At 46.0% G+C, this 23,019-nt stretch overlaps 1 protein-coding gene across 10 annotated transcripts in view; it reads left to right on the top strand.

Annotated features, from left to right (window-relative positions):
- Positions 1-23,019, top strand: part of TBC1D5 (TBC1 domain family member 5) — a 586,162-nt gene that overhangs the window by 505,783 nt on the left and 57,360 nt on the right. For 9 of the 10 annotated variants that reach the window (XM_025287205.3, XM_025287148.3, XM_025286711.3 and 6 more), the window contains 2 exons: positions 4,670-4,920; positions 8,901-8,966. In XM_025287205.3, the coding sequence (XP_025142990.3) occupies positions 4,670-4,920; positions 8,901-8,966 (317 nt within the window). The remainder of the gene's footprint in view (positions 1-4,669; positions 4,921-8,900; positions 8,967-23,019) is intronic. The other variant, XM_044938556.2, reaches the window with a different exon arrangement.

Here is a 23,019-nt window from a genome sequence, read left to right as displayed (position 1 = left end):
TTCTTATATAAAGCTGAATTCCAAGCCTCCCATACCTAGCCTGTAATATTAGCTAGAATCATTAGAGAAGACTTTATGGAAAGAAGAAGCATAGAGCTCTTCGATTTTTACTATAGAACTCTGGATCAGTTATGTTTTAGAACTCTTTCTAGTGTATCTATTCAGAGATCTGTCTAGTTCAGTTCAGTCACTCAGTCAACTCCCTGTCCATCACCAACTCCCGGAGCTTACTCAAACTCCTGTCCATCGAGTCGGTGATGCCATCCAGCCATCTCATCCTCTGTCACTCCCTTCTTCTCCTGCCTTCAATCTTTTCTAGCATCAGGGTCTTGTCCAATGATTCAGTTCTTCCCATCAGGTGGCCAAAGTATTGGAATTTCAGTTTCAGCATCAGTCCTTCCAATGAATACTCAGGACTGATTTCCTTTAGGACGGACTGGTCGGATCTCCTTGCAGTCCAAGGGGCTCTCTAGAGTCTTCTCCAACACCACACTTCAAAAGCATCAATTCTTTGGCACTCAGCTTTCTTTATAGTCCAACTCTCACATCCATACATGACTACTGGAAAAACCATAGCTTTGATAAGATGGACCTTTGTTGGCAAAGTAATGTCTCTGCTTTTTTATATGCTGTCTAGTTTGGTCATAGCTTTTCTTCTGAGGACCAACAGTCTTTTAATTTCATGGCTGCACTCACCATCTGCAGTGATTTTGGAGCCCCTCAAAATGAAGTCTCTCACTGTTGCCATTGTTTCCCTGTCTATTTGCCATGAAGTGATGAGACCGGATGCCATGATCTTAATTTTCTGAATGTTGAGTTTTAAGCCAACTTTTTCACTCTCTTCTTCCACTTTCATCAGGAGGCTCTTTAGTTCTTTTCTTTCTGCCATAAGGGTAGTATCATCTTGATTCCAGCTTGTGGTTCATCCAGTCCAGCATTTCTCATGATGTACTCTGCATACAAGTTAAATAAGCAGAGTGACAATATACAGCCTTGACGTACTCCTTTCCCAATTTGGAACCAGTCTGTTGTTCCATGTCTAGTTCTAACTGTTGCTTCTTCACCTGCGTACAGATTCTCAGGAGGCAGGTAAGGTGGTCTGGTATTCCCATCTCTCTAATAATTTTCCATGGTTTGTTGTGATCTACACAGTCAAAGGCTTTGGCATAGTCAATAAAGCAGAAATAGATGTTTTTCTGGAACTGTTTTGCTTTTTTGATGATCCAACGGATATTGTCAATTTGATCTCTGGTTCCTCTGGCTTTTCTAAATCCAGCTTGAACTTCTGGAAGTTCATGGTTCACATACTGTTAAAGCCTGGCTTGGAGAATTTTGAGCATTACCTTGCTAGCGTGTGAGATGAGTGCAATTGTGCGGTAGTTTAAACATTCTTTGGCATTTGCCTTTCTTTGCGATTGGAATGAAAACTGACCTTTTCCAGTCCTGTGGCCACTGCTGAGTTTTCCATATTTGCTGGCATATTGAGTATAGCACTTTCACAGCATCATCTTTTAGGATTTGAAATAGCTCAACTGGAATTCCATCACCTCCACTCACTCTGTTTGTAGTGATGCTTCCTAAGGCCCACTTGCCTTCTCATTCCAGGATGTCTGGCTCTAGATGAGTGATCACACCATCGTGATTATCTGGGTCGTGAAGATCTTTTTTGTATAATTCTTCTGTGTATTCTTGCCACCTCTTCTTAATATCTTCTGCTTCTGTTAGGGCTGTACCATTTCTGTCCTTTATTGTGCACATCTTTGTGTGAAATGTTCCCTTGGTATCTTTAATTTTCTTGAAGACAACTCTAGTCTTGCCCATTCTATTGTTTTCCTCTATTTCTTTGCATTGATCGCTGAGGAAGCTTTCTTATCTCTCTTTGCTATTCTTTGGAACTCTGCATTGAGATGGGTATATCTTTCCTTTTCTCCTTTGCCTTTAGCTTCTCTTCTTTTCTCAACTATTTGTAAGGCCTCTTCGGACAACCATTTTGCCTTTTTGCATTTCTTTTTCTTGGGGATGGTCTTGATCCCTGCCTTCTATACAGTGTCATGAACCTCTGTCCATAGTCCTTCAGGCAATCTGTCTATCAGGTCTAATCCCTTGAACCTGTTTGTCACTTCCACTGTATAATCATAAGGGATTTGATTTAGGTCATACCAGGATGGTCTAGAGATTTTCGCTGCTTTCTTCAATTTAAGTCTGAATTTGGCAATAAGGAGTTCATGATCTGAGCCACAGCTACTGGTCTTGCTTTTGCTGACTGTATGGAGCTTCTCCATCTTTGGCTGCAAAGAATATAATCAATCTGATTTTGGTATTGACCATCTGGTGATGTCCATGTGTAGAGTCTTCTCTTGTGTTGTTGGAAGAGGGTGTTTGCTATGACCAGTGCATTCTCTTGGCAAAACTCGATGAGCCTTTGCCCTGCTTCATTCTGTACTCCAAGGCCAAACTTACTCCACATATCTCTTGACTTCCTGCTTTTACATCCCAGTCCCCTATAATGAAAAGGACATCTTTTTTGGATGTTAGTTCTGAAAGGTCTTGTAGGTCTTCATAGAACCATTCAACTTCAGCTTCTCCAGCGTTACTGGTCAGGGCATAGACTTGGATTACTGTGATATTGAATGGTTGGCCTTGGAAATGAACAGAGATCATTCTGTCATTTTTGAGATTTCAGCCTCTTTGTTGACTATGATGGCTACTCCATTTCTTCTAAGGCAGTCTTTCCCACTGTAGTAGATATATTGGTCATCTGAGTTAAATTCACCCATCCCAGTCCATTTTAGTTCACAAATTCCTCAAATGTTGATGTTCACTTTTGCCATCTCCTGTTTGAGCACTTCCAATTTACCTTGATTCATGGACCTAACATTCCATGTTCCCATGCAATACTGTTCTTGACAGTTTTTTGCTCTACTGAGAGCTCTGTCTACAAGACCCTGATGCTGGGAAAGATTGAGGGCAAGGCAGAAGGCGAAGGTGGTGACAGAGGATGAGACGGTTAGGTAGCCTTGCCAACTCAGTGCAAATGAGTCTGAGCAAACTCGGGGAGACAGTGGAGGACAGGGAAGCCTGGCGCGCTGCAGTCAAGGGGCCACAAAGAGTCAGACACCACGCAGTGACTGAACAGCAGCTAGTAATGGCAGGGACGCAGCCGTCACATAAAACGCAAGAGAATTACCATGTACGTGCTGCCAGGTAGATCTGAGAAAAGGAAATGATGGCAAAATTTAAGGTGACTAAAATCGTGACAAGTAGATCTCTCAGATTTGATTTCCAGTTTCCTACTTTTGTGAAAACAAAGCTAAATGTGAGAAAATAGGCTTCTATTAATGATTGGATTACATACTAATATTGACATGGACAACATCCCACAAGTAAAATAGTCTAACTGGTCTTCCAGATAATAGCCCCGAGATACTTAAAGCCGGTGACTCATTTGGGAAGTAGTCATTCATTTGAACAGATGTTGACTTGGTGTCCTCTCTCTGCCAGGCTGAGCATTGGCACTGGCAAACCCCAGTCACCAGGAGAGGCCTGTGTGAGCCAGAGGGGAGCGTGGAGGGGGGCTGAGTGCTGAGCGGCGAGGTGAGGGTGGCCCTTGGGCCCTGCAGCGCAGTCACTGTGACCTCAGGGGTGGGCTGAGAGCAGGGGACCACAGCCAGGCCGAGCGGGCCAGACTGAAGCACAGAAAGCGAGACCAGGAAGGAATGAGCGTTCAGAGGAGAAGGGCTGCAAACGTGTGTGCACGAGTGCACGCGCAGCAGGTGGTGTGCTCGTGGAAGACACAGCAGAGAGGAGAGAGCGCGAGGTGGGACGGGGGCTCTGGGAGCAGCCGTCTCCAGAGGGCCGAGCCGCCGGGACCCTGCCTGTGGGCGGCGAGCGGTGGCCGGGCCCGGGTGAGAAGGGTCCGTCTGCCTTTTAACAAGTGTAGGCGGAACACGTGGTGTGTGCTGGCAAGGGCAGGATGGAGACCAACGTCCTTGTCTCCATGGCATTTTGTTGCACTGGGGAGTGAAGAAGGCGGACATACACCGGGCAGACCAGGAAAACATGTAGTGTTTTGGGAAGGGGACGCAGGGTCGCGGGAAGGGGGTGTGGAGGCAGGGCGGCGGGGGGAGGGCGGACTCGGGTCTGGGGGCCCGACCCGTGATGGACTGTGAGCTGGCTGCACAACTGTCAGAGACGCTGCTGTTGCAGAATCAGGGCAGATGCGGCCTTGGGGGAGACCTGTTCTCCCCTCGCTCCCCTTTGCGGCCACCCCGGGCTTGCCCAGCCCTGACCGCCCCTTCAGAGCCCGCATCGCAGGCTTCGTCTCCGCCTACTTCCATGACAGTGTAACGAATGTACTTCTTGCCTGGACCCTCCAGGAGGGGAGCTGTGTTGTAGACAGTTGTGGTGTTGCCACTGTTAGGCCCTGTTGAATAAAGGAGTGAAAAAAAGAAATTCCACAAGCCACATCTTCAAAAGTCTTGCCGTTGGATTGTTCTGTGGTCACTTAAGTTTCCATACCTCACGTTGTGTACCTGATCTCATAAATGGCCCTTTTCAAAGCATGTAAACTATGTCTTTGTATCAACAGAACATGTGATATTCTGATATTAGATAACAGAGTTGTTCTCTAATTTAAATAATGTGTCTCCATGTATTTTTTTTTTTACAGGACCAATGCCAAAGGCGCTCCCCTAAATATAAATAAGGTCTCGAACAGCCTGATTAACTTCGGAAGGAAGCTGATTTCTCCTGCGGCGGCCCCGGGCGGTGCAAGCGGCCCCGTGGCAGCGGGCGGTGCCAGCGCCCCGTCCCCAGTGGCGGCTCCCACCAGGACCTTGGCGGAGGCCCCCAGGCACACTCTGCAGCAGCAGCAGCAGAGGCTGATGAAATCGGAAAGTATGCCCGTGCAGCTGAACAAAGGTAAGGGAGGATACTAGAACCTGGGCCTTCTCACCGGACTTCGAGGAACCACCATCCTAGAAGGAGGAACTAATGCAAAACTCAACTGTAAAACATGTTAGATTGTTTGTAAATGGGAATTTCAGATACTATACTGTTGTAAGAACTTTTTATGAGCTAATTTGTTAAAGTACTTTCTTAACATTTCTTCCTCTGTGTGCTTGCATTTGAGTCGTGGTCACGCCCACAGAGCGTGGTGTGAACAGCAGAGAACTTGTCACAGCAGAGAGCTTGATGCCTGCAGACCGAGGTCTCTGCCCACTGTGCAGTGATGTCTCTGGCTGGGAGAGCGTTGGCGAGGGCGAGGCCCGGGACCCTGGGCCCTGCCGGTCCCAGCTTTCACCCCTGCGGTTGGTTCGGAGGAGGCAGGTCGCCAGGCTTGCATCCCTCTCCCAGCTGCTGTACCATCAAGGAGCACGAAGCAGAGCCCTGAACAGGGGAAGGGGCAGACAGGATGTCTCGGGCAGCCAGGGCCCGTGTCTGTGTTGGTACACGGGGAGAGGCGGACAGCCTGAGACTGGCTCTCGGTGTGCACGGCTCCGGGGCTGTGCCGGCGGTCTCCTGCCACCGGGGCTCAGGGAGCGCCTTGCACTTCGGGGGCTTCCCAGCACCTCACCTCGCTCATTGTATTCGTAAGAGAGCCTTTCGGGTTCCTACCGAGAACCTTTTTCTCATATTTTCCACTTACCTCCAAAGAAGTGTGAATCAAGTAACCCGACTCATAGCCAGTTAGAAACAGCTACATTTATTTTTAGCTGTGAGGCTTGGCTGTCTGTATTCCCGAAGCACGAGATACTAACGTGATGGCAGAAAATCTACAGAAATCAGTCCTGAGGCCTCACAAAGCCTGGAGTCTGTGGCCATTTAGCGTCAGAGCAGATACCCTCTTGACCCCTTCCTCATCCACGTGGTAAAGGAATCCCTGGATCATAGCCAAGTTCAGTACCCAACACTCAATGTTGACAGTAACAATAATATATTGAATCGTTAAATATTAAATATTAACCCATGTTCCATATACTTTGTTTAAGATGATTGCATCCAACGTTATCAAAATTTTAATTACTGATATTTAAACTGGTAAACTTAAGTTAAATGGACTCTATATGCCAGGGACAGAAAACAAACTGTGTGTGTTCAATAAGTGTGCTTCTGTTAGTTGCACGTATCTGTCGTTGCCTATATGGAGTATTAGAGTTTACATGGTTGCTGTTTAAACTCTGTTAGATACCCCATCTGCCTCGCACAGGAGCGTCTTTTATATTATCACGCTTCTCTCCAATGTGCAGCTGCCACGCGTGACTTAAAGAAGAGGAGACGTCAAATCCTTCACATATTGTAAATGTATTTTAATGCCAGGAGACATGCCCACTTCCAGGATGGAAATGAATGTTATTTTATATATTTCTTAATTGTACTGTTTTATTGTTCTAAACAAATATGATTTCAATATTGCTTTGATAACAAGCCATAGTTAGTAGTAATTCTAACTAATGGCAGGCAAATGAGTCAGAGAATCTCTTAATGCTGTAGCGTAAATTTTCTGAGGAACCAAGCCAAATGACTATAGAAATATAAAGTTGTGTCTCTAAGGAAATGTCAAGTATTAATATCACAGTGAGTGAGAAAGGAAGTACATGAGGACTGAACAATTGATGAAAACTAAGTCCCCAGTTATAGGGAAGCAACAGAGCACTTAAGCAGAGCATTTGGAACAGGAGCATCGCTGGGGCATTCGGTAACCCATCCCTGTGCAGAACGGAAGTGATCTTGTTTGGCAGCTCTTCTTTTCATTTCTGGTTTATTCTTCTCATGTCAACCTACAGAAGGCTTCTCTACCTTCCTATTAAAGATGGCTCGGTCTGTCAGGGCCCCTCCCTGAATAAAGGTTTTAATAAAATAGATCAAAAGGTGAAGAGAGCAGTTTGTACCAGTAGAAGTGCGGGTAGGTTGATCCTTCACTTATTCTCCAGTGAACCACAGGCAGAATCCTGAAACTTCTGACCCTTTTCCTCACCTGGAAATAAGGGGTTTGAACTGACTCCTGGGGAGCATGCCAACTCTAAAAACCTATGGTTCCTTAGATGAAAGGCGTGTTTGTTAACTCTCCTCCAGCGGCGGTTCTTTCTGCGGGCGTTTCCCGCAAGTCTCCTGCTGTGCCTTGATGCTGACCTGAACCCGCAGGAGTGTCCCCTGGCCCCGGAGGGGGTGAGCACAGTGCCGACTCCTTCCCAGCCTCGCGCTGGGATAGGCTTCTGACCGTCTCGGGACAGCCCTGTGCTTCGTGCCTTTTTAGTGCACTCTGTAGGAAAACTTGAATGTTGTTTCGAAAAGTGGTTGTTTATGCAGTGAAAACCCTTATGGCTTTCATGGGTTAGTTAACTCTAGATTATCTCTGCTCATACAGAGGAAGAGTTCTGTGAGAAAGCCAGCATTCAAATGTCTGTTACTTGAAGTGCATTCTGCCGTGGGTATCTGTGTTGGGGGTGGGGTCCTGAAGGAAGGAGGGAGCACAGATGGTCCTCCAGCATTTTCCAGGTGACATCAATATTAAAATTAGCTTCAGTCTCTAAATATACATTAATAGGTGATCCAGAAGCTGCAGAGTAAAATGAGTAGCAAGCGTAAACTTGAAAATCTTCAAATGTACAGAAAATGAGGCACACTGCTTATCAGTGAATAGAGAGTTAACTGTATCAAGAAAATTCAGGACCCGGGAAGTCCCACTAAAAGTTGTTTATCAGTTATTTGGAGTATGTACCTATTTACAGATTTTATTTCAGCTATGGGAGAATACAAATGCATGTACTGTTAATTGATAGGAATGGTCTAATTACAACCCAGTAATTTCCAGATGAGCTGTCTGTGCTGTAAATCATCATTGTAGCCAGTGGTCAAGGCACTGAAGGTTGTTATATAATTCAAATATTGATTTTTTTTTTTTTTGCTATTGTGTAGGAGCTACAGGGAAAGCAGATCTGTTAATTATGTGTTATCATACATAGAAAATGTGGTGCCTTTTCAGGAGGCTTGTTTTTCAGCTTGTTAGTCTCGAAGTAGCATAAGGTTCCGAGGCTGACCTGCCCAGGAAGGATTCGGCTGACAGTGGCTGTGCTTCATGGTGAGCTTCGCCATCCAGGGAGCAGATCAAAGACCCCAAAAGCCTTGCTTCTCAGTGGTCCTGTACCTCAAGTGCTTCTCAGCGTTTCCTTTTCCTTTCTCTCCTGTATTTTGAGAATGCACTCCCTACCCCCCTTTTCCTTTGTATGTTTTTGAGTTTGAGCACTTCCTTATTTGAAGCATTTACTACAGGTCCAATTTGTGAATGAAATCTTGCCTATAGTAAGTGTATCAAGTTTAAAGCGTATGCAGTTCACAGATTTATTTTTACATGTTGACATTTATAAGTGCATGTGGTAACTTATGAAATCTTTTCAGTACTTAATATGAAATCAGAACTTGTTTAGGTCTTTATCTTATCACTGAAGAAATTGGTTTCAAGTTTTGTTAAAAATAAATTTTGTCTGTTACAGGAGGAAATTGATTTTAAAGGAACATCTCTACTTCTTAATTAAATACGTACATACTTTTGGATAAAGAATTTTTTAAATAAGAAAATATAAAATCATGCTGTTATTTGTAGGAAAATGAAATCTGCTCAGCAGTATCCATTGATGGCTAGTTTCCTGTACTTTAGACCTGTAGAAACTTTTTTTTTTCCTCAAGAAAAACAGGCACAAACACTTTTAAGGAAACACTTTAAAAATTAGTTCCTTTAAGAAATACTTTATATTAATTTTTCCAAGATTGTGTTATAGTTTGATTCACTGAACTTTCAGTAACTAGGTTGATAGGTAAAAGTATTATAGCATTAAATATGAACAGAAAGTTAATTTTTTTCCTCTTTATGAAATCTAATTATTTTTTCTTATGAAATCCAGGCGATGTAGTTACAGGAAGCGATGCTCAGGTTTCTGTTCCTGTCCAGACCCTAACTGACCTCCCAGGTACAGTTACCATGGCAACGCAGCATCTCTTTGCCTGCAGTCTCATTGCCTCCTCCCAAACTCCATTTTCCTTTTTGCCACCCTCCATTCGTGCCGTCTATCAGCTCACTCCACTGCTCAGCCACTGAGTGGCACTGTTGTTTAGGACAAAAAGTCCCCTCTCGTGTCATACCTTGCTAGCACCAAATCTGACTACAGTCTGTTTTTTATTATTTTTTCAACTGAGTTTGTACCAGTCTCTTTCCTTGCAATAGATGGCACTCTAGATTTAGTGGTTCTTTTAACATCACATTTTAATTGACAGTTCATGCTGAGGTGTTTTTCAGTTGCAAAGGTGCTCTGTGATAGGATTTGACAGATTAGTTCTGAGGTTAGACATTTTAGATGCTGTGTATCTGCTTATTATTGTATGTATTAGCCAGAAGTACTTATTATATTTTACAGAGAAGAATTACTACTTGATTTCAAAATTTGTTTCTAAGTACAGGCTTTGTATTATGAGTCATTTTAACAGAATTGGACTTCCCTGATGGCTCAGATGGTAAAGCATCTGCCTACAGTGTGGGAGACCTGGGTTCGATCCCTGGGTTGGGAAGATCCTCTAGAGAATAGAGTGGGAATGGCAACCCACTCCAGTACCCTTGCCTAGAAAATCCCATGGACGCAGGGGAGTGGTAGACTACAGTCCATGGGGTCACAAAGAATTGGACACGACTTAGTGACTTTCACTTCACTTCACTTTTAACAGAATTAGAGTTCAGCATGACAAATCTCTATGTAGAGTAATTAGCAATGATATAAAATAAAAAGACAATATTTAAATATCATAACCATGTGTCCAAAATCTAGAAAAAGTTTATTTAAGAAATACAAAACAATAGTAATCCATATTCAGCACCTCCTATGGAATTTAGAAACATAAATATTTAAAGTTGCTGCATTTATCTTTTATTACATAATCTTTTAAAATATCCTGTAGAGAGAAATTCTGTATTAAATGGAAGGCTAGACTAACTTTAAGAATCCTCCATTCAAATTCAGACCAAAAAGAGGACAGTATTAATAGAAATTCATATAATGTCTTCCTTAAAAATACCCGCACAGTCGTGCTGCTAGCATTAAACTGCTATTCTAATAATGACATGTCTCCATAATATCTGTACTTTTTAATAGCATAACAGAAAATAATATGTCATGGTTAGGACCTGAGTGGTGTGTTGACTTAACGTGTTAAACAAACATACCGTGGGACAGAGGGGTGTGATCTTGCTTCTGTATATAGTTCTGCGTCTCCCTGGTAGGGTTTCTGGCTGTGTTCTGGTAATTGAACCCGCTGACCTTTAGGGCTTTTCGAGCTCTGAGAGTCTGTGAAAGCTGCTGTTTACTTGTTCAGTGACCTAAACAGTAATGCGGTGCTGTGGCGTAGCCACTACAAGAGGCAGATCAGTGATTCTTCTTTCCCTTCATCAGTTATTGCACTTACATGGATGTTGATATGATTTTCTGACCTGGTGAGAATTCACAGGACTTAAATTTGTTAACTGAAAAGCTTTTTTTTTTTTTTTTTGGCTGCACCACACAACTTGTAGGATCTTAGTTTCTTGACCAGGGATTGAACCTGGGCCCACGGCAGTGAAAAGCATGAAGTCCTAACTACTGGACTGCCAGGGAGTTCACCCCAGGCAGCTGTCTAACAGGAGTTCTGTTATCACAGGGTGAGTTTGCTGCAGAGTGTATCTCTGGCTGCAAAAGCCTGATGGGTTTATACCTGTGTGGAAAGAGAAAGCTAAAGGTTGCTTCCTGTTCTGACTTCTGCTTCTACACTCCTGCTCAGTCCACGTTTTCCAGTAGACACGTGAACAGCGTCCCTTTTTAAACAGACTCTTAAAGGCGGCGATGGCAGCATTTTGTTCAAATGACTTGCATTAGAGAAGTAGAATTGTCTCACTCACTCACTCAGCGAGTACTTGTTGAATGCCTGCATTGTTCCAGGCTCTGTTTTCATTGGTCCCTTGACCTTCCCTCCCGCTTCGCCAAGCTGCGTGGGCATCGCGGGTACTTCAGATGACTCAGGCAAGTCCACATGGTCAAGAACCAGCTCTTTTTCTGAGCCCCTGTTCCCGACTGCCCTGTCTGCCCTGCCCAGCAGGACTGTATCACTCTCACAGGGAAGAGTCCAGCGGCTTAATGAGACACGAGGCAAGGTGAACAGCTTTCACCTGCAGTGGGCAGTGGGGCGAGCCCTGCCCCGGTTTGGAGAGGTCACTGTGGGTTTGCCTCAACCCAGCACACTTCCTGCAGAGTGTCAGAGAGCAAGGGGAGGTAGATGGGACCCAAAATAGTTAGTGGTGGCAACAGAAAGCTTTCTAGCAATCTCTGCTGGGGAGATTCTTGAGGCTCAGTAATCCCAGAAGCTGGAGAAGCTCATCAGAGGTTCCAGACCCACAAGAATAGACACACTTTTCACGGAGATAAAATATCATGTGGACTTTACCTGGTGTCTTTTTTCAGAGCGGTGGAGCATTTTTCAAGCAGAAATTGAGCAAATATCAATATTTGCAATAATTCTTTAATTGTAGGTAGTCTTTTCTTATCATGAGGTCTTATATCTGTATCGTTGCCTTTTAACACACAATAATTATATGGGTTTTAATTTTTTGAAGAAAATTACAAATATAAAGTGATATCTCAAAATCCAGGCCATTAAATAATTTTTGGAAAATTGTTGGAAAGATCCATTTTATTTTCCTCAGTGTAGGTTGCAATCATAAAAGATACGCCACAGGAGAGTTTATTCTTTTGTCAACTTAACTCAAAGAGTTTTCTTCAAAATTATCTTAAGAAATAGCACATATGCCCCCAGGAACTTTTTTTGAGAGATACTTAGGAATTATTAATTCATAAACTTAAAATTCAGAAAACTAAGATCATGGCATCTGGTCCCATCACTTCATGGGAAATATATGGAGAAACAGTGTCGGACTTTATTTTTGGGGGCTCCAAAATCACTGCAGATGGTGACTGCACTCATGAAATTAAAAGACGCTTACTCCCTGGAAGGAAAGTTATGACCAACCTAGACAGCATATTAAAAAGCAGAGACATTACTTTGCCAACAAAGGTCCGTCTAGTCAAGGCTATGGTTTTTCCTGTGGCCATGTATGGATGTGAGAGTTGGACTGTGAAGAAGGCTGAGCGCTGAAGAATTGATGCTTTTGAGCTGTGGTGTTGGAGAAGACTTGGACTGCAAGGAGATCCAACCAGTCCATTCTGAAGGAGATCAGCCCTAGGATTTCTTTGGAAGGAATGATGCTAAAGCTGAAACTCCAGTACTTTGGCCACCTCATGTGAAGAGTTGACTCATTGGAAAAGACTCTGATGCTGGGAGGGATTGGAGGCAAGAGGAGAAGGGGACGACAGAGGATGAGATGGCTGGATGGCATCACTGACTCGATGGACGTGAGTCTGAGTGAACTCCAGGAGATGGTGATGGACAGGGAGGCCTGGTGTGCTGTGATTCATGGGGTCACAAAGAGTCAGACACGACTGAGCAACTGATCTGATCTGATTCATGTTACAGATATGAGTGAATATACATAAATGTATATGCATGGATATCATTATGCATATTATCCGGTTTTTCCTTTTCCGTTGTGGTTTATCACAGCATATTGAATATAGTTCCCTGTGCTGTACCGTAGGACCTTGTTTATCCATCCCATAGATAATAGTTTGCATCTGTTCATCCAAACTCACAATCCATCCCTCCCCTGCACCCCAACGCTGGCAACCATAAGCTTGTTCTCTGTATCTGTGTAGATAACTTCATTTGTGTTATATTTGAGATGCCACATGTAAGCAATGTCATATGATGTTTGTCTTTTTATTTCTGACTTAGTTTGCTTGTACTTCCCTGGTGGCTCAGATGGTAAAAGCATCTACCTACAATGCAGGAGACCCGGGTTGGATCCCTGGTTTGGGAAGATCCCCTGGAGAAGGAAATGGCAGCCCACTCCAGTATTGTTGCCTAGAAAATCCCATGGACAGAGGAGCCTGGCAGACTGCAGTCCATGGGGTCGCAAAGAGTCGGACACGACTGAGCGACTTCACTTTCACTTCACTTAGTCTGCTTAGTTTGATAATCTGTAGGTCCATCCATGTTGCAGCAAATGGCATTATTTCATTACTTTTATGGCAGATGTCACCATCTTAGTTTTTTGAATGCTGAGTTTTAAGCCAGCTTTTTCACTCTTCTCTTGCACCTACATCAAAAGGCTCTTCAGTTCCTCTTTGCTTTCAGCTATAAGGGTGGTGTCATCTGCATATCTGAGGTTATTGATATTTCTCCCGGCAATCTTGATTCTAGCTTGTGCTTCTTCCAGCCCAGTGTTTCTCATGATGTACTCTGCATATAACTTAAATAAGCAGGGTGACAATATACAGCCTTGACGTACTCCTTTCCCAATCTGGAACCAGTCTGTGGTTCCATGTCCAGTTTTAACTGTTGCTTCCTGACCTGCATACAGATATCTCAGGATACAGGTAAGGTAGTCTGGTGTTCCCATCTCTTTCAGAATTTTCAAGTTTGTTGTGATCCACACAGTCAAAGGCTTTGGCATAGTCAATAAAGCAGAAATAGATGTTTTTCTGGAACTCTCTTGCTTTTTTTATGGTCCAACAGGATGTTGGCAATTTGAACTCTGGTTTCCTCTGGCTTTTCTAAATCCAGCTTGAACATCCAGAGTTCACGGTTCACATACTGTTGAAGCCTGGCTTGGAGAATTTTGAGCATGACTTGGTTAGCGTGTGAGATGAGTACAGTTGTGTGGTAGTTTGAGCATTCTTTGGCATTGCCTTTCTTTGGGACTGGAATGAAAACTGACCTTTTCCAGTCCTGTGGGCACTACTGAGTTTTCCATATTTGCTGGCATATTGAGTGCAGCATTTTCACAGCATTGTCTTTTAGGATTTGAAATAGCTCAGCTGGAATTCCATCACCTCTACTAGCTTTGTTCGTAGTGATGCTTCCTAAGTCCTCCTTGACTTTGCACTCCAGGATGTCTGGCTCTAGGTGAGTGACCACTCCATCGTGGCTATCTGGGGCATTCCATTGTATGTATGTATCACATCTTCCTTATCCCTTCATCCGTGGATGGACATTTTAGGTTGTTTCCATGTCTTGGCTATTGTAAATAGTGCTACTGTGAACATAGGGGTTTGTTTGTTTAATTAAAAAAAAGGTTGAAAAGGATAAAAATTCTCTCTTCCCACTTAACCACTGTTAATGTAAAACTGAAGTGCACATAACATTAGACAGTCCCAGTTAACTAAAGGGAAAAAAGAAAAAAAACAGCTTCTTTTTCTCCTCGCACTTCCTTTTGCCAGCCCATTTCACTACAGGTATCCATTGTTAAGTTTCTTATAACTCCTTCTAGAAGAAAGAAAAAATATTTTAAACTAAGGGGTAACACATACCTCACGTTAATATGCTAACAGCTCATGTCTGGAGATGACTTCACTGTGGACCCTCGAGATGAAAGCAGAACCTGTGCCGTGCGGGTGACAAGCAGTAAGTGGCTGGGACAGAGAAGAGGGAGGCCAGAGCAGCTGAGGCAGGACGTAGTGCAACAGGACAGAGAGCCTGCTCCTGCCCGCAGGAAGGACTGCAAAGCCTAGAGGCTGTCCTGGAAGATGGCCATGCATCAGTCCCTCTGGGTGCTGTTGAAAAACCAGAGTCCTGAAGCACAACAAGCAGTTCCACTGCCTTCTAAATAATCGCTTTAAGAAGACAGAGGAATACAGAATATGTAAAACAAATTCAGGAGACTCATCAATTAACTAGAACATGCCTCTTTTTTGGGAAGATTTACTCCAAAAGACATTGAATGAATGAGTTGTTGGATAGAGAACAAGGTCAGAGTTAGCCCTTTGCCACCAGAAGACCTCATTCCACGTTTCTTTCATTTGAAGTCGCATTTGCTACAGCCCTTTCTAGGGGAGCAGGGTGATGAATCTGTGCTCAGCATGGGCTCTGGAGTCAGGCCTGGGTTGGAATCTGGCCTTCGTCACTGCCTTGCTGGATGCCCCACAGAGGCTGCTTGACCGCTCATCTATAAAGAGAGAGAAGGGACAGCTGCTTCGGGGGGGAGGGGGGCAGTACCCCCACGCCTGTCCGTCATGAGGACTGGAGGGTGCCACCTCTCATCTGTAGAGAGAGAGAAGGGACAGCTGCTTCAGGGGTGGAGGGCGGCACCCCATGCCAGTCCATCATGAGGACTGGAGGGGGCCGCCTCTCATCTGTAGAGAGAGAGAAGGGACAGCTGCTTCAGGGGTGGGGGGCGGCACCCCATGCCAGTCCATCATGAGGACTGGAGGGGGCCGCCTCTCATCTGTAGAGAGAGAAAAGGGACAGCTGCTTCAGGGGTGGGGGGCGGCACCCCACGCCTGTCCGTCGTCAGGACTGGAGGGGGCCGCCTACTCAGGGGCAGTTATGGTGGTGGGGTCACTGTGTGCCGTCCACAAGTGCCTCTTAGGCCGTCAGAGTGAGCCATATGAAGGAAACAACTCAACGCCTCTGTCTTGTCTTAATGTGTCCTGATGATCTGAACCCCATGTTTGCACTTGGGCACGCCAGCCATGGATGGGACCGCGCCCGGCGCCTCTGGCCGGGCTGGAACCAGGTTGGTTGCAGGCGCTGCAGGTCCTTTGCCCTCTTGCGGCACCAACGTGTGTTTTTAAGGAGCAGACTAGAGCCCTCTTCTGTCTGTCGCTCAGGTCTGTGAGGTCGTACTGTCTAACCAGGCGGGGACCAGTTGCGTCCTGTGTGCTCCAGGGTCACCATGGGACGTCCAGGCGACCCCCTTTCTGTGACCATAGTGCTGGGCTTCCTGGAGGCCTCGCCCTTCCCAATCCTCTGAGCCAGGCTTCTCACCCACGACCCCTAGAATTCCCAGCCTCCTGAATGTGTTGCCTTGGGTGTCCTGTGTCCAAATCTCCAGCTGGTTCATGGGGTTCTGCCCAGCCATTTAGGAATACCGCTCATGTTCTTGTTTCCTGTTGAGTTTAGTGAGAGAAAGGTCACGAGAATATCACGCATGGGGCATCGTAGGAGCCTCACGTGCGTCCCCTCCCTCCTCTCCTCTCCTCTCCTCTCCCCAGCCACCCTGTAATCGGGTCCCCACTAATGCTGGAGCAGCTCCTTCAGTGACCTCGGCTCTTGACGGATAAGCTCCATCGACACATAGCCCATGGGACCCAGAACGTTTATTGAATGTTTCAGAGCGGCCTGTGCTCGGAGCCCGTTAGCCCAGGTCTGTGGGTGCCCCCCGAGCAGGTGGCCATGGGCCCGTTCAGGAGAGCGGGTCTGAGGCTGGGGGGTGGCCTGTGCCCGCCTGTGCTGGGTCGGGGGTGCCCGGTGTGCTGCGGATGGTCTGCGTGTGCTGAGTCCGTTGCAGATGCTCAGACCACGCTGAGCCCTTCCCACGTGTCCACCGTGGGCACCCAGCACATGTGAAGGGCTCACTTCCCCAGGGAGGAGACTGTGGCCTGTGGAGGGTCAGGGACTTGAGGGGGCCCCATGGCTAGACAGCAGCCGAGTCAGAGTGGACCCCAGCTGTGTCCGGCTCAGCAGGTGTGGATCTGAGGGATTCTGCTTGGCAAGCCGCTCGTGTGTCGCCCACGACCGCCCCAGCTTTAGCTGAAGCCCTGAGATCTCTCACGGGCCCAGTGCAGGAGGTGCCTTGTCCAGCCTAGCTCCGGTCATCCTGAGCCCATGTCCCTGCAGTCCCCCCAGGGCTGCTGACCGGAGCTGCCAGGCCCCTGCCTGAGGACACGCACTGCTGGGCCCAGCAGCCCTGTCTTCACCCCGCCTTCTCTCCCTCCCTCCTTGCCCCACAGCCGGATGACCGGGAGGACAGAGCCCACACTGAGGGTGCCAGCAGCTTCTGAAAGGAATGTGTGTGCTCCCGTCCCCGGGCCTGTGCCCCTTCTCTCCAGCACGTGGGTGGCAGGGAGCCCAGAGGGGTCCATCAGGCTTTGTCTCATCGAGGTGTGCCCAGTAGTCTGCCTCCAAAATACTGTGTTTCCTGCAGAAAACTGACCTTCCCTGAACCACCACCCCCAACTCTAAAGATGTAGCTCCCACTCTGATGGCCTGAGACAGGATCGGGCAGTCCCTCCTCTGTGCTTTCGTTGGCGGGGGGTGTAGGTTAGTTGGTGTGTGTGCAAGGCCTCATGTCTCCTGAGCTGGTGTTTCAGAAGCTGCTTACGAGCTCCTGTGGGTCCGTCCTTGGGGCGGCAGACTTGCTAGACACATTTCCTACCGTCAGCCTGCATAGGGCTTGTTCCCCGACGTTTGAAGGAAAGACTGCGCATGCCTGCTGTGGCTTGAGGATATTTAGTATATTCAAGAGTGACTTACCTATAATTATGAAAAGCCGTTCTGGGTCAGGACTTCAGACCTTCGTAGGACGCTTTTGGGGGTGTGCCCTAAGGAGCGCACTGAATCCACGAGGAGTCAAAGCAGCAGCCTTGAGCTGCGGGAGGGGGTGAACTCCCTGCCCTTGCTGCTGGGACCCCTGAGGCCGGGACAGCGCTCAGAGGCCGTCGTGCGAGGGGACCAGCCCGGGCCTCTGTCGGCCCAAACCAGCCCCAGGTGCAGCTGTTCCTGGGGAAGGGGCATGCTGTTGGCAGAGCAGTTCTTTTCAGCTGGGGCTGTCTGCAGAGAGGAAGCCACAGGGGCCGTCGGCATCTGAGAGAAAACGTGCCTCCGTCCCGCTGGCGTCCTGCCCAGCTCTGCGTGGTGAACAGTGTGGCTCCAGGCGTGAGCGTCAGGCCCCGGCGCGCCCACGGACGGACAGCGCGCCTCGGGCCCCGGCGCCCGCGCACGTGGTGAGCCTCAGGCCCTGGCGCCCGGCGACATGGAGCGAGCCTCAGGCCCCGGCGCCCGCGCAGACGAGCGTTGGTCCTGGCAGAGCGCCGTGCAGCTTACGGGCTGCGGGCCTGTTGACGCGGACTCCTCGGCCGGGATCTGTCCGGCGAGGCCTGGCTGGAGAAACGTGTCATCCATGCCCCCGACGTTGTCCTGAGCCTGTGTGCTAGGCCTGGAAAGGTCGTCTCACGTGCTGCTGACTCCAGCTTCTTGAGGTCTAAATGTTTCCGTTCGCACAGGGCACAGAAACGTTAGCCCGTTTCTGTAACAGAGGAGAAATGTATTTTAGTACAGTCTTTATATGCCATACATGCCACATAGTACTTTATTAATACTACCACCAGTTTGGAATTGGTTCATTCTGAGATAAATTCTGAAAAGAGCTGACTCAATGTTATCTCTGAAACGATAGTTGGCCAGGCAGAATAAAAGCTACAAAAGAAACTTATGGAGAATAGAACTTTCAAATCCTCTCTGGATTGGATAAGTGGATACATATTCCCACACAGTAAATGACTGATACACTGATTTGTTAAAGCAGGTATTCAAAAGATTTCGCCTAGGTATGTCATTATCTTATTTTGTTACGATGGTTATTTTATGTAACAGTCTACATGTTGTGAAAAAATTTGGCAGTTTAGGCTGCTAAGTGGATTATACCTGGGCTGCCCAGCGTGGTATCTGTTCGCCACATGGGGCCTTGGAGCTCTGCAACGAGTGTGCGCTGGGTTTTCAAGACTTAGTTTGAAAAAATGAGTGTGAAATATCTCAGTTGTTTTATTTTGATGACATGTTGAATGATCATAGTTTGGATGTTTGGTGAAGTAAAAATTTATTTAAATTAGTTGTACTTGTCTTTAGTGTTTAACCATGGATACTAGAACATTGAAGCGACACGTGTGGCTTGGGCTGTTTCTGCCGAGCGGCGGCAGTGCAGCCAGGGCCCTGACGGCCTCCCACGTGCAACATCAGCAGAGGTTGATTGTCACCCTGCCACGTACCACCCAACAGGAGAAGCTGCGACGGGCGCAGCCCCTGCCCTTCCTGAAATCTGGTCTGTAGTATAAGCAGGAGCGCTCTAATTGAATACAAGAGACCTGACCATCCATTTGTGTTTCCAGGAAAAAGCATTTCAAAATGTGTATCTATCCTAACAACTGAGTAGACAGGCCTCAGCCACTCCCCAAATCACATGGCTCCTTAGAGTCACCCTCTCTGATACAGAAATGCAGTAACGTGTTGGTTTAGTCTTTAAGTTTGGACAAACTGTATGGTACTGCTAGCTGTATATTTAAGCACTGTTTCCAGGGCATAGAGTCGATTAAACTCTGTGAGCCTCAGTTTTCTCATAATGTCACTAGGATCAAATGATATAGCGTGTAAAGGTCCATACATGTGCATGGACTAACGTTTTGTAAACATCACTCTGCTGAGGTGTATTTTAATTTTCTGATTTCTTCTTTGGGTAGCCAGACTAGGGAGGTATGTGTATAGTAAAGGTTTAGGAATGGTACATGGCTATAGGACAGATAAAATCTAAAATCCGAGTTTTCTTGATTTTATTATAATTTCAACATGGAAACAGTTAATTTCTATAATAGGGATCACTTAAGACTTTTTTCCCCTTGATTGTGTGTGTGTGTGTGTCTGTGTGCGTGTGTGCATGTGTGTGTGTGCGTGTGCACACACGCGCGCGCACCCAGTCGTCGTGTCTTGACTTTTTGCCACCCCATGGACTGTAGCTGCCAGGCTCTCTGTCCATGGAATTTTCCAGGCAAGAGTACTGAAATGGGTTACCATTTCCTCCTCCAGGGGATCTTCCCAACCAGGGGTTTGAACGTGCTTCCCTAGTGTCTATCCTGCATTGGCAGACTGGTTCTTTAACACTTTGCCACCTGGGAAACCCAATAATGTTTGTAATTTCTTTTAAATGGAAAATTTTCCCAGCAGCTTTGACGGAACTTTACTTTATATTATAAACGCCTGACAGATAGAGATGCCCCTACCTTATTTTCAGACTAATCAAAAAAACTAAAATTTTATAAGGTTTGATATATATAATTGCTTACAACTATTTTTTTTTTTCATTTTGGAAGATAAGTTGGGAGGAGGGAGTTGTTGTAGTCCACAAAATTCTAAGTTTTTGCAGGACTATAATAAAATGTAAATGAATCTACCTGGTGTTTTAGCATAACTTGGAATCTGAACTATCATGCCAAACAATGAGATGCTAGAGATCGTTGCTACTGTTCAGTCGCTCAGTCGTGTCCAACTCTTTGCAACCCCATGGACTGCAGCACCCAGGCTTCCCTGTCCTTCGCCATCTCCCAGAGTTTACCCAAACTCATGTCTAGTGATGCCATCCAACCATGTCATCCTCTGTCATCCCCTTCTCCTCCTGCCTTCAATCTTTCCCAGCATCAAGGTCTTTTCTAATGAGTCAGCTCTTCAAATCAGGTGGCCAAAGTATTGGAGCTTCAGCTTCAGCATCAGTCCTTCCACTGACTATTCAGGACTGATGTCCTTTAGGATGGACTGGTTGGATCTCCTTGCAGTCCAAGGGATTCTCAAGAGTCTTCTCCAACACCACTGCTCAAAAGCATCAGTTCTTTGGTGTTCAGCCTTCTTTATGGTCCAACTCTCACATCTGTACATGACTATTGGAAAAGCCATAGCTTTGACTAGACAGATCTTTGTTGACAAAGTAATGTCTCTGCTTTTTAATATGTTATCTAGGTAGGTCATAACTTTTCTTCGAAGGAGCAAGCATATTTTAATTTTGTGACTGCAGTCACCATCTGCAGTGATTTTGGAGTCCAAGAAAATAAAGTCAGCCACTGTTTCCATTGTTTCCCCATCTATTTGCCATGAAGTGATGGGACAAGGTGCCATGATCTTTGTTTTCTGAATGTTGAGCTTTAAGCCAACTTTCTCACTCTCCTCTTTCACTTTCATCAAGAGGCTGTTTAGTTCTTCTTCACTTTCTGCCATAAGGGTGGTGTCATCTGCATATCTGAGGTTATTGATATTTCTCCCGGCAGTCTTGATTCCAGCTTGTGCCTCCTCCAGTCCAGCGTTTCTCATGATGCACTCTGCATATAAGTTAAATAAGAAGGTGACAATATACAGCCTTGATGTATTCCTTTTCCTATCTGGAACCAGTCTGTTGTTCCATGTCCAGTTCTAAGTGTTGTTTCTTGACCTGAATACAGGTTTCACAGGAGGCAAGTAAGATGGTCTGGTATTCCCATCTCTCAGAATTTTCCACAGTTTGTTGTGATACACACACTCAAAAGCTTTAGCCTAGTCAATGAAGCAGAAACATGTTTTCCTGAAATTCTCCTGCTTTTTCTATGAGCCAACGGATGTTGGCAATGTGGTCTCTAGTTCCTGGGCATCTAAAGATGGTTCTTCTGCCATCTAGAGATCATAAATAGAGTATAATTTTTTTAAAAAAAGAAGGAGTAATAATGAGAATTTCCACTTATCTAACAGCCCTGGAGATGAGAGGCCTGACTTCGGTCTTGCCGAGATAAAGCCGAGGCATCGGGGGCCTCTGGGGGAGAATCGTTTGTGCTGTTGGCAGCATTCCGTTCCTAGTGACTGTAGAGCCGGGGTCCCCGTTTCCCCACTGGCCGTCAGCGGAGGGCCATCCCCGGCCCTCGAGGATCCGCAGCGCCTCGTTTCCCTTTCTCCGTCTTCACAGCCAGCACCAGCAGGTCAGCGCTCTGTCCTCAGCCGCCTCGTGTTCCATAGTCACATCTCTGCTTTTGTTTCACTGTAAGGACCCCTGTCCACACTAACCCACATGGCCACCCAGGTCACTCTTCCCAGCTCAGGCTCTTAAGTCACGCCTACGGCGCTGCTTCTGCCCTGTAAACTAGCACGCTTACAGACCCCAGACATTAAGGGCATAGGCTGTATTCCACCTGCCATGGCTTTGGGGGGGGGAGATATGAATTCTCAAATTTGACCCAGAAAGAAGTAGGAAACCTTAATAGAGGAATTAATGTAGAAAAATGTCTAAAAGAGCCGTTACAATAATAACTTCAAAAAGTCACCAGCACCAGCAAATGTTATAGGTGAATGACCCAAATGGCAGATAAATGTGGTTGTATAAACTTAGGAAAAGGTGGAAAGTTTGTCATTTCATTTTGTGAAAAAGACATGTTCTTGTGAATCAAAATGCTTTGGTTTCTTAGATTCCTTTTTGTCTGTGGACTTTTAGAAGTAATTGAAAACTCAGAGCTGAGCAAACATTACTTCTGTTTTAGCTGTATCATCCACCACCTCAAGGCAATAAAAGCTTCTCAAGGAGTGCACTTCCAAGGAACAAAGAGAAAATACTCATAAAAGGAAAAAGAAAAGCCTAGGTTTATAGCACCTGCTTAAATTGTTTCCCACTTTATCATCTTGGGTAAGAAATGCCTTCCTTGCAGGACCCTGAAAACAGAATCCAAAAAGAAAACATTGACACACACACATATATACAAAGGGGCTATGTTCCAGAATTTAAGAAGAACTCCATTAAGACCTTTTTTTAAAATAAAACTAACAGAGACAATTCACATAGGACCTTCAGAAGATGGCCTAGATTAATATGTTGAGAGTGTTTTTTTTAAGATATTCACCCTCACTAGTTATTAAGAAACCTTAACTAACATAATGAAGCCCTCCTTCCATCAGATTAACCAAATAAATAAAAATTTAATGCATCATGTTACTTTTATGCTTGCTGCTGCTACTGCTGCTAAGTCGCTTCAGTCGTGTCCGACTCTGTGCAAACCCATAGACGGCAGCCCACCAGGCTCCCCCGTCCCTGGAATTCTCCAGGCAAGAACACTGGAGTGGGTTGCCATTTCCTTCTCCAATGCATGAAAGTGAAAAGTGAAAGTGAAGTCGCCCAGTCGTGTCCGACTCTTTGAGACCCCATGGACTGCAGCCCACCAGGCTCCTCCGTCCACAGGAGTCTTCAGGCAAGAGTACTGGAGTGGGGTGCCATCGCCTTCTCCTACTTTTACACTTAGGTATAAACATATACACATATATTTATGTTAAAATCCTGCGTGTGTGTGTGTGTGTATTGGTCGCTCAGTCCTGGACTCTTTGTGAGTTTAAGGACTG

This window comes from Bubalus bubalis, chromosome 1 (assembly GCF_019923935.1).
Source record: "Bubalus bubalis isolate 160015118507 breed Murrah chromosome 1, NDDB_SH_1, whole genome shotgun sequence".
Taxonomy (NCBI): Eukaryota; Metazoa; Chordata; class Mammalia; order Artiodactyla; family Bovidae; genus Bubalus; species Bubalus bubalis.
Note: the sequence above shows the minus strand (reverse complement) of the source record. Positions and strands in the feature narration are given on the sequence as shown.